At 35.3% G+C, this 18,444-nt stretch overlaps 1 protein-coding gene across 2 annotated transcripts; it reads left to right on the forward strand.

Moving 5' to 3' along the window:
- The first annotated feature begins 15,223 nt into the window (after positions 1-15,223).
- On the forward strand, positions 15,224-17,944 carry LOC145063005 (RING/FYVE/PHD zinc finger superfamily protein). 2 transcript variants are annotated; one of them, XM_079010601.1, is made up of 7 exons: positions 15,224-15,427; positions 15,940-16,863; positions 16,965-17,028; positions 17,105-17,211; positions 17,303-17,393; positions 17,486-17,533; positions 17,691-17,944. In XM_079010601.1, exons 2-7 carry the CDS (start codon positions 16,049-16,051, stop codon positions 17,826-17,828), a joined length of 1,263 nt encoding a protein of 420 aa, XP_078866727.1. In that variant the 5' UTR covers positions 15,224-15,427; positions 15,940-16,048; the 3' UTR covers positions 17,829-17,944. The 2 variants fall into 2 exon arrangements, with proteins under 2 accessions (XP_078866727.1, XP_078866728.1); XM_079010602.1 differs by having other exon boundaries at positions 15,226-15,427; positions 17,686-17,944.
- Positions 17,945-18,444: the final 500 nt, after the last annotated feature.

The raw sequence follows: 18,444 nt of genomic DNA on the forward strand, positions 1-18,444 counted from the left end.
AAATAATAATATTTTTTTAAAACGTTCAAATCTCTAAACGTAAAGTACAATTAATCATGAATAAAATAATATTATAATTTACTCAGTGTCACATTGTTAATCAACGTCTCATATCTCGGTTCTCTCCATCTCCAGATTTTGAGTTGTACCTTTCAACGCCTTTCTCCGGTATATCCAACTTCCTCCCAACCTGACTTTCACTCTCCTTTTCTTCTCTCTACAAACCCTAAGCTGCCTCCACCACTACTAATATCGATCGTCTCATCCGCCACCACCATCACGTCTTACCGCAGTTACCGACCTCACGACCACCTACTCCACGATTTCCGTAGTCATACTACCGTAGAAATCTTCTTTCCCTGCTAAGTGGTCGTCTTCTCCTTCTCACAAACCACCGACCTCCAGATGCGTCGTACCATCTCTAGCCACCTGAATCAGCATGCTCCCGACGATTCCCTTTCTCTTCCTTAATAGAAACCCTAATCGTTCGAAACCTACGTCCAGAGGTTAATGGCCGATGAGTTTCTGTATCAGAGCCACCTCAATCTGGAGGTTGAAGACCCAAAACCAAATCAATCTATTAACACCACTATCCGCCACATATATTGTTATCATTAGACAGCACCATCGGCAACGCCAGCCATCATAATTGTGACCATCAATAAAGATCGTTGCACCAACAACATTATACCACCTATAGTCTCCTTGTCGAAACCATCACCACCAACACAACTCTTCCCATCTCTATATCGCTAAAAAATCAGGATGAGAACCACCATTACTCACAACAACCTTCAACTGTCACCACAATCCACCGGTGTCGCCTTTTCTGATTCCACCACGCCTCCCTCTGTCTTCTTCTGTATATAAACGTAAGTAACTTATCCACTGCACACCATTTATTTGATGCTCTCTTTCTATACTCTAGAAATTAGAAAGATACATGTGAAAGACACAAACAGCCATCGCCATCGCTGCAGAATACATCATCTCACGATTATATATCTTCCCAGTCGATCTACACAAGTAAGTTATACATCTATTTTTTTTCCTTCCTTAATGAAGACAGAGCCAGTTTAGGATTTTTATGTTTTTCTTATTTGGTTCATGTTTATTGAATGTATTTCGTGTTTCTCTAGGGGATTTTGAAGTTTTTAGATTCAAATCGAACAGGGAATTGTCGTTTTTAGCATTCAAATCGAACAAGTTCATATTTCAAGTTTCCCTAATCCACAGACTCTGAATGTGAAAAAAGATAACAAAAGGCTTCCTTTTGTTTCATGTAGAATCGCAGACGGAGGAAAGAAAAGAAACTAGGTGACCAAACAAAAATCCTAACCGTTAGGTTTTGCTTTTGATTTCTCTATTTCTTTTTGCTTTTTTTGTGACAAAGTTGGGTGAAGACATATTAGGAGGAGGTGGATCTGTGAGATGAGTTGAATGGTTGTTTTATTTTTAATCTTTTTATCAGGAGGAGGTGGATCTGTGAGATGAATTGAAGGGTTGTTTTATTTTTAATCTTTTCATCTGTATGAATTTTCAAATCAGAACCCATGGAATTTTTGTTGTTCGTTTTGTGATTAGGTAGTGACAAAACTGTATAAGGAACTGGTGTTCTCTTTGGGGAAAATGCACAACCATGGTATATATTGAACTACACATAATGAGTTACAATATATGAATTTCAACCCTTTTTTCAGTTTGATTGTTTGTGTATGTGTACAAGATCTGTTGAGTAGGTCTCTGGCAAATTATAGGGTCACAGTTCAGAGGCTACTAAGAAACACAATGCTGCTAAATAATCTTGGCAACCAATGCCAACTATTTTGAATTACAATATGTTTTTAGGAATGGTAGCCAGTTCATGATTTTATCTAAATTATAGACTACTATCTATTTTATTTTATAATTGGTCTTCAGTTCTCAATAGGTGTTTGTGTTGAAGGAATTGGAGATTTTGAAACAAAAGAAGCATAAGGATTTTAAAAACCATTTTCTTTATCTAATTTGAAGGCAGTTATTATGAGTAAAATGTATATTGTTATTAACCATTAACTTACTATTACTAACAAATTGGCTCCTGTTTCTTTTGCAGTTATTAGTAAATGTATATTGGTATGGTTTCTCCATTCCTTTATTTCTATTGATAAACATCGTTCTTTTGTGATTGATTTTTTTTTTCTCATTAATTTTTTAAAATTGTAGATGTCTCAAAACATAGCAACGAATCTTTCAAAGTAAGTAGTTCTTACTATACATACATTTTGTAAATCATTTTCTTATCTTAACCCAACTTTGCTGTCAAACATATATTTGATCATCAGTTCCATAGTTTTAGCGGGACAAGGTTGAAGGCTTATGGAAAATAGAATAGATGGTGAAAATTGGCAAATGATGGTATTGAAAATGTACATTTTTAGGAGAGAGAGAGAGAGAGAGAGAGAGAGAGAGAGAGATACGGGTGATGTATAATCATGAGCTTCTTGTACATATGGTTCTAAAATAAACACAAGGGTGAAATTTGTATATTATATATGGTTAAATGTCAACATTTACGTACTGAATGCTTGATTTCCTCTTGTGAGTTAAATACAGAGTACGTTGCTATGAAATTGTTATGATAGTTTTATCTTTTGAAGCATTTATTTAATTATTGTGAGTTCGATACGAAGTATGTTGCTAAGAAATTGTAATGATAATTTTATCTTTTGAAGCATTTGTTTACAACGACTGCCATTCCATTGGTGAGATTTTTAAATTTTAAAAGTCATATAAATATCAAAGCAACTAAATGACTTATTGATCCTTATTATTTTATTATAAACTATTCTTATAATATTAAAAAAATCATATTATCGTATATAGTATAAAGTGGAAAATAAAAACAATACATTGATTTTTATAAATAATTAACGATATAACAATCCCAGTTGTGCTTAATTATTATACATCTACAAGTGAATATTTAAAATTAAAACTAAAATATAAATTATTGTTTTCTTGTAATAAAATTTGATTAAAATTTATTGGATAAGTTATTATTTTATAATATGAACTTAAAACTAATGAAAAATATAAATAATTACATTTCAAAATATACAAAATAATAATATTTTATTATAGTTATTAATACAAAGATAATGTCATCAGTTAATATTTCATCAAGTTACACTTTTTACAAACCCATAAAATAAACATATTTTTAAGTTTTTCGTGGATTTCAAACAAAATTGTGAATTCACGTAGTGAATAATAGTGAATTATTATGAGTTACGTAAACAAATCCATTAATTTTAATAGTTTCAAAATTATAAGTAAAATAGTACATATTATTGATGTTTTCGAACGAGCTAAAATTACTATAAAAAAGATTTTGAAATTTTTTATAATCTCTAAAGTATGAGACTTAAAATAAACCAAAACAACAGTTTTAAGGTGTAAAAGATAATTATTTTCCAAAATAAAACTGACGGCATTGCATATTATTTAAAATAGAGTAAATTATTGAAATCGTCCCTATGGTTTGTTCAAAATTGCACGTTTGGTCCCTAACTTTTTCTTTTGCACTCGGATCGTCCCTGTGGTTTGATTTTGTTGTGTTTTTCGTCCCTTACATACATAAAGTTAGGTACCAAACGTGTAATTTTGACCAAACCATAGGGACGAAAAATGCAATAAAATCAAATCATAGGGACGATCCGAGTGCAAAAAAAAAATTAGGGACCAAACGTGCAATTTTGACCAAACCATAGGGACGATTTCGGTAATTTACTCTTTAAAATATAACAAGTTTTCCTATAGAAATAATCTACGGAAAAAAACATTCCTCGAAAAAAAAACTATTCATCGAAAAAAACTAATGGAGGATTTAACTACAAAGTTATCCAAGGAGATGAAACCTTCATTGCATATTGCATGTTCTTTGGTGCATTACATGTTTTCAAAATGAATTTAATCACGGCAAATGAATTTTCGCAAAAAAAAAACTAAGATGTTATGGTTATTTGGAGTTATCATTATGTCTGATTAATTGCAATCTGCAACGAAGTGACATAATAATGGATTTATCAGCGTTTGAGAATTTTAAGAACTAAAGAATTATTAATATTTTAAACTTGGTTAATATGTAATGTTTTCATGGTTTATTTTTATAACCGCAAAGAAACTATTCACCGAAATAAATTAATCACTGTCGTATACTATTCGTCGCCGCCGCTTTGCGCGGGTACACGACTAGTATGTATATATATATATATATATATATATATATATATATATATATATATATATATTTGTATAACATTCTATATAACACATACAGGGAAGTATTTGAATATATGTAACATATATGAATTTGAAATCCATTCATGAAATCCACCTTGATTGGAGTTATACCACCCTACCATTTCATGAAATCCATTCATGAAATCCACATTGATTGGAGTTATACCACCCTACCATTTGATTTGTCATATCACCATGAGACATCATTTTGTTCCATTCCAACTATACACATTATATATTATATTATTGTACAAACACATTGGAATTTCCATATTATGCTACACCCTGGTATGACTTTATAAAGGATCCAATATAAACATACCCTAAAGTATATGAGGTGGCTAATATTGCCTTCACATCATACCAAAAATGTCTTATGTCATGGTTTCTAACTTAATATCCACAACTTATCCTACTTTTTCCTACGACCTATCTGAATCATCCCCACAATCTTACCACTTTCCATCAAAATTTCAATTTATCATATTTAAAAAGAAAATTACTCTTAATAAAATCTTGAAGAAGTCAGAAAATGTTAGAGCAACACATCGATAAATGTAACTTTGTGTCTTTTATCACGAAGTTCGTAAATAAAAGTTAGTGTTTGATGTTCACAAAAATCAGGCAGAATAAATCACTATTTAGTAAGAACAGTGTAACGACCCAATTTTATGCCCAAAAATTTCATTTAAATTAAGTGGTTTGTAGAACATTTGTAGTAAAACATCATCCGATCATATCATTTCATAAAACATATCTCGTGTCTGAAAACCCAAAACATGAAAATAATAATAATGTCAGAGTACAATCCCAGAACATCTCATAAATGCGGAAAACCAATGTGTGTGTATGATGTGCCGCTACCGTGCCAACTCATTTCCCTTCGCTGAAGAGGTACCTGAAACCAAAACTGAAAACTGTAAGCACGAAGCTTAGTGAGTTCCCCCATCGTACCACATACCATACAATCACATAACATACATACTGCCAGGCATTTCTGGGGTGCCCGACCTACCCGGTATGGCCATTCTGGGGTGCCGACCTACCCGTACGACCATTCTGGGGTGTCGTCCTACCCGTGTCAAGCCATTCTGGGGCGCTGACCTACCCATGTCGAGCTATTCTAGGGTGCTGACTACCCTTCGGTCCTAACAACCAAACCTCGGGGACTATTTCACCCCTACTAATACTTCCACATATATCATAGCATAATCTATTATCAGACATATCTGGGGTGTCCGACCTACCCTTCGTTCCTAACAACCGAATCTCGAGGACTCTTCCCCCTCCTACTACCTCTATCTCATGTAACATATCATGCTAGCAACTAAACATGTCATAACATACTGTTAGGCATATCTGGGGTGCCTAACCTACCCTTCGGTCCTAACAACCGAACTTTATCACTATCACATACCATATCACGCTAGCATATAACATATCAGGTAGTAACAACACAGATGAATATCACAAAGACAAACATCTAGCATACGATCCCTACTGGTGGGCCGACATTGGCCGTAGACCCACCGCTACTGGAAGGTAACTCACCTCGTAGTACCTGTTGAACTGTGCGGGAATCCTCTGACTGCTGCCGTTGCTGCTCCGAAAATCCTCCGGCTATAATTCCCACAAAACACTTAGTCAGAAACTGACATCTACTCTTAGGGTAAAATGACCATTTTACCCCTCACCAAGTCAAAGACAAAGTCAACTTCTAGTTGATCTGACTCGCCAAGTTGGCTCGCCAACTCGCCGAGTCCCTATCCTTCCATTAGACCCCATACCCGTCTCTACTCGTCGAGTTAGGAGATGACTCGACAAGTTTTCCTTCTAAATGAACATCGACTGAATCCTCATCCGACTCGCCGAATTGTATGAACAACTCGTTGAGTTCATCATCAACTGATACACAGGTCATGTCCTTGACTCGCCGAGTTGTATGAACAACTCGTCGAGTTCATCTTCATCCTTAAGAAGATTGCCTTGGACTCGTCGAGTCTGTTCATGCACTCGCCGAGTCCCATGAATTTCCAGAACAATGGCCGAGTCTAGAACGTCGGGTCACCCCTTGGGACCCCCTTAAAACCTTTCCATACTCAACTGGGTCCTTATGACCCTCAATTGATATGGGATAGAACCTTGGATTCGCCGAGTCCAAGAACGGACTCGCCGAGTTGGTCACAACCACTCACTGAATCTTCGATTTATGATGTACAACCCTTGATCAAAATGTAGATCTATGCTTCTAAAATCGATATATCACGTAAAGTTACAACCTTTACGTGCTTGCATGGGACTTTAAGCTCAAAAGGTCCTAAAATAAGCTCTCACAATTCATGGGGCCTTCTTTGAGTGCAAAAGTCACTCCTTTCTGCTTTGTAACCCCTCTAAGGACCTAGATCCGAAACATCTACCTCAAACCATGCTTGCAATCATGGTTGGTGACCAAAATGGCTTAGAAAAGCCCTAAAACTCCACAAAATAGGATATATCAAAAGAGCAAGCAAGGTATAGACTTTATACCTTCTGAAGTCTGCAAATGATGCTCAAAACCGAATCCTTCTAGCCTCCTCTTGATCCTTCAAGCTTTTCCTTCCTTCCTTGGATCACAAAAGCACCAAAATCACTCCAAATGCCTTAGATTGCTTCAAAAACGGCCAGGGTTTGCTATGGGGGTCTTCTGGGAGCAAATGGAACTAAGGAGGACGAGTTAAGGTGTTTAAATAGGGTGCAAACCCTCAGATTAAGGTTTTTGCCCAAACAGGGTCTACTCGCCGAGTCCGGGACTCGACTCGCTGAGTCCACAACTTAAACTTCGCGCCTCATCCCGCTTCTACTCAGCGAGTTGGTCCTTCAACTCGCTGAGTCCAAGAACAAATGCAAAATATTTAAAGATTTAATAAAAAGAACACGTACCAAGAACCAGGTGCTACAAACAGTATGGTTATCCCATATTAGATGTCAATACGTACATGATATTTTCACACCTTCGCGAGCATATGAAAATTTAGATCTCAATTGTCCTATAGTAGGCATGAGATGCATGAACAATATAAATGTGTCTAGATACATGTACCAACATGAAAATGAACATGTTTTCAAAAACTAACACTACCTTCTATCCATATCATTTTTTTGGAAATGGGAACAAAAAAAGGTAGTGGTTTCTGTAAGATTCACTCGAGTGATATCATTAACCATAAGGTTTAAAACTTTTATGATGATTCAATGAAATCATTAGGTCAAGGATTTGGTATTTGGGTAGTGGGGCATTAAGCGGAGAGACTTAATTATGGTGACTTAATGTATGATATATTGTTTTGGACATCCATGAGCACGCTCCATGTTAGCATGTTTACGCATTAAAAGTAACTTGTTTTTCTTTTTAAAGTCCATAGTGTTGGCGAATATCTGAGTCAGATATGGGAGCATTACGTGTTCTGATCCAGATGGCGATAACTTGGAGTGCTGTCCAAGTACCTTGGAGTGTTGTTCAAGGTTTCATAGGTTCCTTGAGTAATAAGGACTATTTTATTTGGAAAGTATTAGATGTTTACTTTCAGTTTCCTAGGCTTATATTGATGTGTTTTGTTCGGTATATATAGATGCCTGATAGGATCCTGTAATAGGGGAATTGGAGTTTTTGAGATAGTTTTCTTCAATAATAAAGTTTGCAAGTTTATGCAATTACCTCTTTAATTGGTATCAGAGCAAAGGGATAGAAGGAACTTGTGTTGTGAATTCCTACTGTGGTGAACACCATCTACGAATTCTTCTGCTTGAGTTTGAAGCAGTAGTTCTGTTCGTGTGGAGAGTTACGAGTGTAATAGCCTTGCTGTTTTCGTAAGCCTGTGACATACAAGGTAACAATCTGATCTCAGAGAAGGAGTTCGTGTGCAGAACATTCAGAACTCTGTGGTTCTTCTATGGTATACCTGCGGTAGAGAGAGATCCCGTGTGGAAACATCAAGCAGAAAACCTGTTCAGAACAATGAATTGTTGATCGTTCCTGTTCGTGTCAACCTGAAATCTGAACTTGATCGTGTTAGGAGCAAGAGTAATTGACCGCTACTCGGTGTTCTTGCTGTGAAATCGTCTACGTGCGTCTGCCTCGTGTGGTGTGGTCCTGCTTGTAGAGATCGAGAACCTGCAACAGATCGGTGATGAAGGCGTCTTTTGCCCTAAAGAACGTGTTTTTTGTTTGACTTTGGGCCTTATTCTCATTCGTGTTTGGCTTATTCTAATTGGCCCAAATTTGTCCAACTTTGAATTAAAGGAGCAATTACATTAATTCAATTCACGTGAGAATTTATTTTTCGAAAAAAAACAAATCAATTTTTTTTTATTTGTGTGGAGTAATCAGAAATTGAACCGAGATGTCGGGAGGAGAATCGTCCCAACCCCCGGCTAAGGAACATATGTCGTTCACGTTCCAATGTCCGAATTTGACATCGACGAACTACACAATTTGGAGGATGCGCATGGAGGTGCTACTCGGGATTCATGGTGTTTGGGATGTAATTGATCCCGAACTAAATGATGTGAAGAAAAACAACATCGTGAAAGGATTGTTGTTTCAATCGATTCCGGAGGATTTAATCCTTCAAATCGGTAATTTGAAAACTGGAAAAGAGATGTGTGAAGCGATTAAAACTCGTAACCTAGGAGCTGATCGTGTGAAGGAAGCCCGACTCCAAACTCTAATCACGGAATTCGAAAATTTAAAGATGAGTGATACTAGTACGATAGACGAGTTCGCTGCTAAATTATCCGGGATTGCTTCAAAATCCGCTTCACTAGGAGAGGTCATGACCGAACAAAAGCTTGCAAAGAAGTTTCTTACGAGCCTCCCTAGGTGGTTTGTCAACATAGTTGCAGCCCTTGAACAAGTTTTGGACCTTAAAACGATTGGCTTTGAAGACGTGGTTGGTCGCTTAAAAGCTTATGAAGAAAGAATCAAGGGTGAAGACAAAGTAATCGAGACTCAAAATAAATTACTTTATTCCAAAACCGAATCATCCAACAGAAACACTGATTCATCAAGAGGTAGAGGTCGGGGCTCAAATAACCGAGGAAGAGGACGAGGTAGTGGACGTGGCGGTGGACGTGGTCGGGGTAATACCCAAAATCACGGTCACTCGGAATCCTCTAAAAGCTGTGAAGATCAAAAGCAAAAAGGAAAACAACGCGAGCAAAGAGATCTCTCAAATATTCAATGTTACCGGTGTGACAAGTATGGTCACTTTGCTTCAAGATGCCCGGACCGAATAAAAAATCATGAGGCTAACCTTAATCAGACACACGAAGGAAATACAAATCATGAAGAAGGAACGTTCTTTATGATGAATACAATTCAAGAAACGATGTTCTTGAATGAAGACAAATATATCCCTCCAAAAGTTGAAGCAAATGCCGATGAAGACGGAATTTGGTACTTAGATAATGGTGCGAGTAACCACATGACCGGAAACTACTCTTATTTTTCTGAATTAAATAAAAACATAACGGGTAGAGTGAGATTTGGAGATGGATCGTGTGTTAGCATTAAAGGAAAAGGGTCAATTTTGTTCGAAGGGAAAAGTGGTGAGCAAAAATTAATGAAAGATATTTATTATATCCCATCACTTCGTAGCAATGTTATTAGCCTCGGGCAATCTACAATAGCCGGTTGTGATATTCGGATGCGAGGTGATTTCCTAACCATGAGAGATGGAGACGGAAGATTACTTATGAAAGTCCCGAGAAGTGCAAACCGACTCTACAAAATAAAGTTAAAAGTTGGAAAACCACATTGCTTACAAGCCAAGTTTAATGATGAAGCTTGGTTATGGCACGCGCGACTTGGCCACATTAATTTTGGCGCGATAAACTTGATGCACAAGCTAGCTAAAGGGATACCGGCAATCCAACATCAAGACAAACTTTGTGAATCTTGCATGTTTGGAAAACAAACAAAGCAGTCGTTTGCAAAGAAAACTAATTATAGAGCTACAGATATTCTCGAGATGGTGCATGGAGATATTTGTGGACCGGTTGATCCCGCCACCCAAGCGGGTAATATTTATATTCTAGTTCTTATTGATGATTATTCTAGATATATGTGGTCTTTTCTTTTGAAGCACAAAAGTGATGTATACGGGATTATTAAAAGATTCAAGATATCAATTGAAAAACGAACCGGTAAAGAGATCAAGACTTTCCATACGGATAGAGGTGGAGAATTCACATCAACCGAGTTGAATCGTTTTTGTGATGAAGAAGGGATTTCACGTATGTTGACGGCTCCTTATGCACCTCAACAAAACGGTATAGTCGAACGGAGAAATCGGATGCTACTTGAGATGACACGGTGCCTAATGAAAGCAAAAGATATTCCAAACCACTTTTGGGGCGAAGCGGTACGACATGCAACGTTTATCATAAATCGTACACCTACTCGAGCATTGACGTACACCTACTCGAGCATTGATAGGTGCTACACCATTCGAGAAATTTTATGGTGAAAAACCAAATCTTGAAGACTTGAAAGTATTTGGTTGTGTTGCATATGAAAAAGTAGTCTCTAAACACTTGAAGAAGCTTGATGATAGGTCACGACCGTTGGTATATTTTGGAAAGGAACCCAATTCGGGAGGATTTCGGTTATATAACCCGCGAGAAAATAAAATTATTATTAGTGCCCATGTAATGTGTGATGAAAATAAGACATGGCAATGGAATAATGAACCCAATAATCAAGATGGAAATGGACCGGGTACATTTACGGTCTTGTGGAGTAATGGTCAAGCAACCCAAGATAATGGTGGTTCGAGCCCAACTGCAACAGAAACCGAACAGTTCACTGATCCGGCACAAACCGCTCAAACCAATGACACTTATAGTGATGATGGCAGCCCATCACAACCTGTTGATGATCAAAATAATGATGCAAGTTTTGTCCCACTTCGGCGGTCCACTCGAACTTCAGTGTTGCCAAGAAGATTAAACGACTACGAGCTAGATGTGGATCATTTAATGTTGTCATTCGATGAAGAACCGAAGAACTTTAAGGAAGCCAAAGTGAACAAGAATTGGCTCGATGCAATGAAGGCCGAAATTGACTCCATCGAGAAAAATAATACTTGTAAATTAGTTCCTCCGCCTAAAGATATTAAGCCTATCGGGTTAAGATGGTTGTATAAAATTAAAAGAAATACAAATGGTGTGATTACAAGGTACAAAGCGCGTCTAGTAGCAAAAGGCTATGTACAAGAGCAAGGCATTGATTTTGATGAAGTATTCGCGCCAGTAGCTCGACTCGAGACAATAAGATTATTGATTGCTCTCGCGGCCGGGAACGGATGGAAGATTCATCACTTAGATGTAAAAACTGCATTTTTATATGGAGATTTAAAGGAAGAAGTGTACGTTTGCCAACCGGAAGGTTTCGTGAAGCAAGGTGAAGAAACAAAAGTATACAAATTGGCAAAAGCTTTGTACGGTCTTCGACAATCTCCGAGAGCATGGAATTTGAAGCTTAATAACACGTTGAAAAATATGGGTTTTAAACGGTGCATGCAAGAAAATGCGGTTTATAGAAAGGTTGCAAATGGAGAGTACATAATAGTTGCGGTTTATGTAGATGATTTGTTTGTAACGGGAACAAGATTAGAGTTTATAAACCAATTCAAGAGACTAATGGCATTATAGTTTGAAATGTCAGACCTTGGTGAACTAACTTGCTACTTGGGTATTGAAGTATTGCAAGAAAATGGTTGTGTAAAGGTGAAGCAAGAGAGTTATGCTATGAAGATTCTAAAAGAGGCAGGCATGCAAGAGTGTAATGCAACTCAATGTCCGATGGAGCCAGGACTAAAGTTGTCAAAAGCTGAAGATGAACCAGAAGTTGAAGCTACCTATTATCGAAAAATAGTAGGTTGCTTACGATATCTCTTACACACGCGTCCAGATTTAGCATATTCGGTTGGAGTAGTTAGTCGTTATATGCAAAGCCCAAGAGAATCTCATGCACGCGCTATTAAGCAAATTCTTCGTTACTTGCGTGGTACTCCATCTTTTGGGATTGTATACAAACGAAGTAAAAATATGAGCTTGATAGGTTACAGTGATAGTAGTCACAATGTGGATATTGATGATGGCAGAAGTACAACAGGGCATGTCTTCTACCTTTGTGACTCACCTATCACTTGGTGCTCCCAAAAGCAAGATACAGTAGCATTGTCATCATGTGAAGTAGAGTTCATGGCAGCTACTGCAGCTGCGTGTCAGGCGGTTTGGTTAAGGGAGTTATTGGCTGAGCTGACAGGAATGAAGAAACAGGAGGTGCTGATTCGCATAGACAACAAATCAACAATAGCATTGTCAAAGAATCCTGTCTTTCATGGAAGAAGCAAACACATTCACACTCGATTCCACTTCATTTGAGAACGTGTTGAAAATGAGCAAGTGATTGTTGAGCATGTTTCAGGAGATAAGCAACGAGCAGATCCACTTACAAAGGCCTTAGCTCGAATAAGGTTCGCAGAGATGAGAGCATTGCTTGGCGTGCAAGAATTATCCTCGACTCAGAAATTCAGGGGGTAATTGTTGGCGAATATCTGAGTCAGATATGGGAGCATTACGTGTTCTGATCCAGATGGCGATAACTTGGAGTGCTGTCCAAGTACCTTGGAGTGTTGTTCAAGGTTTCATAGGTTCCTTGAGTAATAAGGACTATTTTATTTGGAAAGTATTAGATGTTTACTTTCAGTTTCCTAGGCTTATACTGATGTGTTTTGTTCGGTATATATAGATGCCTGATAGGATCCTGTAATAGGGGAATTGGAGTTTTTGAGATAGTTTTCTTCAATAATAAAGTTTGCGAGTTTATGCAATTACCTCTTTACATAGTTGGTCATGGTCGCTAGTACAATCATGATGTTCAACTAATATGCTGTTTTGGTGACATTGATGAGATTGAATATATCTTAGCTCAAGAACCAAAACCATGCGTATTCATTATTGATGAATATTGGAATTCACCCACTCTAAAATTGCACTTCATGAATATTTTTTATTAAGTTAATCTAGATAGATGATTATGAGGTTTACATACAAGGATTTGTTCCTCTAATTATTTAGAGTTTGATATCATATAGGTTGTTTGATGAGTAAATAAATTGAAATGTGCGACCATGCCCAGATTCGACTTAATGCACTCGCAAAAATAAGAAAACACGATCACGTTACTTTTCAATCCATGAATTAGAGCTCTATATATATAAGAATGAAGGGATATCTAGACTAGGTGAATAGTCGACCACTAAATGTTAGTGGATGTTTTGTGGATGACAATGTCTTCACATATATATAGGTTCTGGTTTCTGTTGTTCTTTTGCATATATGGGAATATGTTAGATTTAATGTTCATAAAAATAAAATAATAAAACTTTGTTTCGGTTTAAATGTGACATGTGTCCAATACTTAAGGGAATAAAGGAAACATAAAAATAATAATATGTATAGTGTATTATTATTTATTATTTACCAACTAATAATAAATAAGAATTAAGAGTTAGTTTGTTATTTATTAAGAGACAAAATATTTATTTATTTATTTAACTAATAAAAGGTATTTATTAAACTAGTTATGATTAATCAAAGCGCTTCTAGCCTAGCGGTATCAGGTGGTGCCCTCCCTCCTTGAAGTTGAGGGTTCAAGTCCCGTCTTGGACATAAGTGGATTTAGGTGCTAGTTTAGGAGCAGTTATATATTATATTTGCCAGTTAAAAAAAAACTAGTTATGATTAAATTATTAAGAGTTAATTATAAGAGCTTTGGACTTTATTTATTAGACAATAAAGATGTTTGAGAAAAAAAAAAACCATAACCATACCATAAGGGATTATCTATATTGATTTATGTAATGTGTTGTTTAGTTGGTAGCTAGTGAATATTGTCGATCAACCATAAGGGATTATCTATATTGATTTATGTCTATCATTTAAGATACAATTCTAAGCACATCATGGGCTGATTAGTCGTTGGTTTATATTGTTATGAATAAATCCATGCGTTTCCGATTGATTGGAAATTTTTAATATGTTAATGTGTATGTTGTTTGTATTTTTATGTATGTATTTCTACATCAATTCCCCAACAATATCATTATTAACACAATGATATACAATTCTAAGTCGAATATCTCTTGTTTTATAGTTTTAAAACTTGATTTTAACTTCCACTAGGAATCACATTAGCTTTATATCAAGATCATGATCTAGACATCAATTGATGCATTAATTTCACCAAACTCGTTTATAATTATGATTTAAACTCTATTCAATATGCGAATTGATACTCTAATGAATTAGAAACCACTCCAAGTCAAATCACAAGCTAAAACTTCCATTTAAGCGTTAAAGGAAAGCTCATGAGTTCATAACCATTACAATTGGAGTAGGAAGCCTTTATAATTGAACTTATAACCAACAAATTTAATTCTAACTAATTTAATATCTACTCTTTTGTAACACATCCAAGAACTCAATTCTTAACAAATATAAAAGAAATTATATAATTATACTTTGTATCTAAGATTCAGTTGAAAGTTGAAACTACCAAAAACCCAAATTAAAATTTAAAATTTAAATTTGTTTTTTGTTCAGTTTGATTGAAATTGAAATTAAATTTCGGTTTGAATAAGATGAAACTAAAAACCAATAATTTAGATCAAATAAAAAATATAAATACATAAAGTAAAGTAACAAGTAATCTTGGCCATCGGATAAATGAAAACCAATGGCCGAGATTACAAAAATTATTACATAAAAATCATGGCCATAGGATAAATTTGATTAAAAGCCGTAAATAGTTAATCTATTCACATTTTTTTTTTACTTTTATAACATTGTAGTTTGTAATTTTGAAATTATGTTGATGTGGAAACTTTTGAAGAAAAAGAAAGCACCAGGAAAGGGGAAAAACAAATATAGAACATCTCAGAGCTATCATGGGAATAGGAAAGTAAGGAGAAGGAGGGGGAACAGAAAAGTACAAAATTTCAAAGTCTAAGATGAAGAAGAAGAAGAACTAACAAAAGGTTCTGGGTTTAAGTTTTGATTCCAGTTTAAAACAATCTCGCCTTCCATCTCTTTCTAGGTAAAGTTCTTCAATTACACGCTTCAAGGACTTGTATTTAGTTCTAATATCTGGGTTTTATTCGAAGATTACATGCTGTTAGTTTCCTAAAGGCTAAAACTGTTTTATTGGATTATTACAGCATGTATTAGGTTTTATCTTAAGATTTATGTACTCCGAATTTGTGTTTGAAAAGGGTATAGAGTCGTGTAGTTTCTTGACTTTGTTATGATTCAACTGATATGATGTATAGATTGTGTTTTCGGTGAAACTGAATCCATGGTAGTGTCGATATCTATATATTGAACATCCCTAATCATCGATTTCTAGGCTAATTGTTTTGAATGTATTAGGTTTTGTGTAGGAAAGAGAAACTCACACAAAGGGCAAGATAGAGAACTTGTTGATTCGATCGAACAGATTCCCTGTTCTTAAATCTGATTAAACATCTATTTCAAATTGAATATTTTGTAGATCTAGATAAACATTAAAATCTCTTTACAAGTATGATATTTGTTTTTCTTTATAATTAGGTCACATCTGGATGCAACTGGACACAAAATTGAAAAAGCTGCTAATTCCCAAAAGACATACTCAAAGTCTCAAATGGAATAAATCAATCAAATCTTCATCATTCTTGTAATGATGTTGATACAAAGCTCCATTGATGCTCATCTCTCTTCTCTTCATAACAATGGAAAACAAGAAATCCTTTGTGTATGGATCCAAGATAATGATCATAAAAACAAGAATGATAGTTTAAGTTCTTCCCAAATATCAACCGAAATTAACATGTCAGAAACTTCTAAACCTAAACCTAATCTTGTATACAAACGCCGAATCATTCACAAAAATTCCACTTCTACCCCTACATCTACACCTACCCTTGTTTACAAACGAAAAAAAGTTCAAACCATTTGTTGCTCATCATCAAAATCAAACATGGAAATTGGATCTGTTTCCTTAAAACAACAACAACAAACAGATGATATTGGTGAGTGTTCATCTTCAGTTGTAATGAAGGATTTATCAGAAACAAATTCATGCTTCGAGTTTCTTGAACACCATTTAGTGCTTCAAAGATTCAAAGGATTGAAAGGATTGAAAGGAAGCTGTTTTAATAAAGTAAAAGATGTTGAAATTGAAAAGGGTATTTGTGGTTTGAGGGTATGTAAGGTTTGTGAAAAGTCAACGTTGACTTTGAAGATGCTGATTTGTGATCTTTGTGAAGAGTCTTTTCATATGTCTTGTTGTAATCTAAAAAAGGTTCCTGTTGGTGATTGGTTTTGTCATTCTTGTTTAAGTAAAAAACTCAAGAAAATGGAGGGAAAATCGCCAAAAGGGTATTTTGGTCCAATTGTGGATATGCTAAGAGATGTTGATTGTTATAAGTCGGATGTTCGTATTGGTAAAGATTTTCAAGCAGAGGTTCCTGATTGGTCTGGCCCACTTATCGAGTATGTGTTTCTATTTATTTTACATATTTACGATTTTACCCTTGTTCTTTGTTTCAACTAGTATCAGTATAATGGAAGATTTTAGCAAATGACTCATGCAGCCAACTTAATGATTACCACAACTTGTCTTCAGAAATAAACCCTTCAGATTCTGCTACTTATCAAGTAATATTTTCTGATTCTATTCTTTTTCTGAGATAATAATAATATAATAATATAATAATAATAATAATGATTATAGGATTGGGATTCCAGCAAGCTTTCTAGACTCAGCTGTATTGGAAATTGGGTTCAATGTAGAGAAATTGTTGATCATGAAAATGGAATTGTTTGTGGAAAATGGAGAAGGTATTGCTAAAGCAAGGTGTATGTATTCAAGAAGGGTATTTTGGTAAAAATACTTATTAGGTCCATTTTTTTTTGGTATGAAATGTTACAGGGCTTCTCTTTTTGAAGTTCAAAGTGATAATTGGGAGTGTTTCAGTTCTGTGTTGTGGGACCCAATCCATGCTGATTGTGCTGTTCCTCAGGTATATTGTATTCATTCAAAATCATAATCAGTTGTGACTTTTTTTTTTCTTTCTATTAAAAGGGTAAAATAGTCTTTTTTATGCTATTTCAGGAGCTCTGTACTGATCAAGTTCTAAAACAGTTGAAGTATATAGAGATGGTATGCTTTAAGCATTAACAAGTTGTCCTGTGTTTGACTTTGACTTTGACTTTGACATGCATCTCCATTCTTGATTTGTCGTCTATGCAAAAGACGTAAATGCCCTCTACAAACATATGAAATTCTTCTTCTTATTATTTTTTTTGGCATAGTTGAGGCCAAGGCTATCAGCAAAAAGGTGGAAGTTGAGAGTTCACAAGGGTGTAGATGGAGAAGAGCATACAGGGGATCCAAGAAATACACAAAAATCATAGATTTCATATATCTAACAAAATTTTATGCATATATTTTGTAATTTGCTAACTTCAATTGGCAAGAATTTTGCAAAAGTATCCGGGGTTTATGTGTTACATTGTTGAAAAAAATGTTATATCATAGAAGGCAAAACGGATGTGTTGGGTTAGATCAAAATCTATTTTGTCCACATTTATTAATCTGTTATGAATAATTAATGTTTTAAAAAAATCACTACATAAAATATAATCTTGTACATAAAATGGTTCACAAAGTTTTTTAGTTCTATAAAGACAACAATCCACATAGGCACATACACCAATATGTATTGGTTCTAGTGAAATTTTCATGTTTTCGTCCATCGGGTTAAGATTGCCAATTGATTTATTGTCATCCATTTTTCCAATTGATTTATTGTCATCCATTTTTCATGTGTGGAGTGCCTAAATAGATTCAAGCAATTACTTCATAGCTTCTTTTTGGAACATGTGTTAGAAATTTTGGGGTAAAAGCACTTGAAAATTCTAAGAATTGTGTGATCACTTTCAAATCAAAGTATTTAGGTGGTATTCTCAATCTTTAATTGGATAAAACTCATAAGTTTTTGAGAACAAGAACAAAGAACGAGAAGTATATTTTTATTAGTACCAGATTATCATGACCAAAACAGCTCGACC

Source organism: Lactuca serriola, chromosome 7 (assembly GCF_051521515.1).
Source record: "Lactuca serriola cultivar US96UC23 chromosome 7, Lser_US96UC23_V15, whole genome shotgun sequence".
NCBI classification, from domain to species: Eukaryota; Viridiplantae; Streptophyta; class Magnoliopsida; order Asterales; family Asteraceae; genus Lactuca; species Lactuca serriola.

Bases quoted from the DNA above. Each gene is read 5' to 3' on its own strand.
- LOC145063005 (XM_079010601.1), top strand. From the start codon at position 16,049: ATGATGTTGATACAAAGCTCCATTGATGCTCATCTCTCTTCTCTTCAT. The intron at 17,212-17,302 runs GTATTGCTAAAG...GAAATGTTACAG, and splicing joins GTTTGTGGAAAATGGAGAAG to GGCTTCTCTTTTTGAAGTTC. The intron at 17,534-17,690 runs GTATGCTTTAAG...GGCATAGTTGAG, and splicing joins AGTTGAAGTATATAGAGATG to GCCAAGGCTATCAGCAAAAA.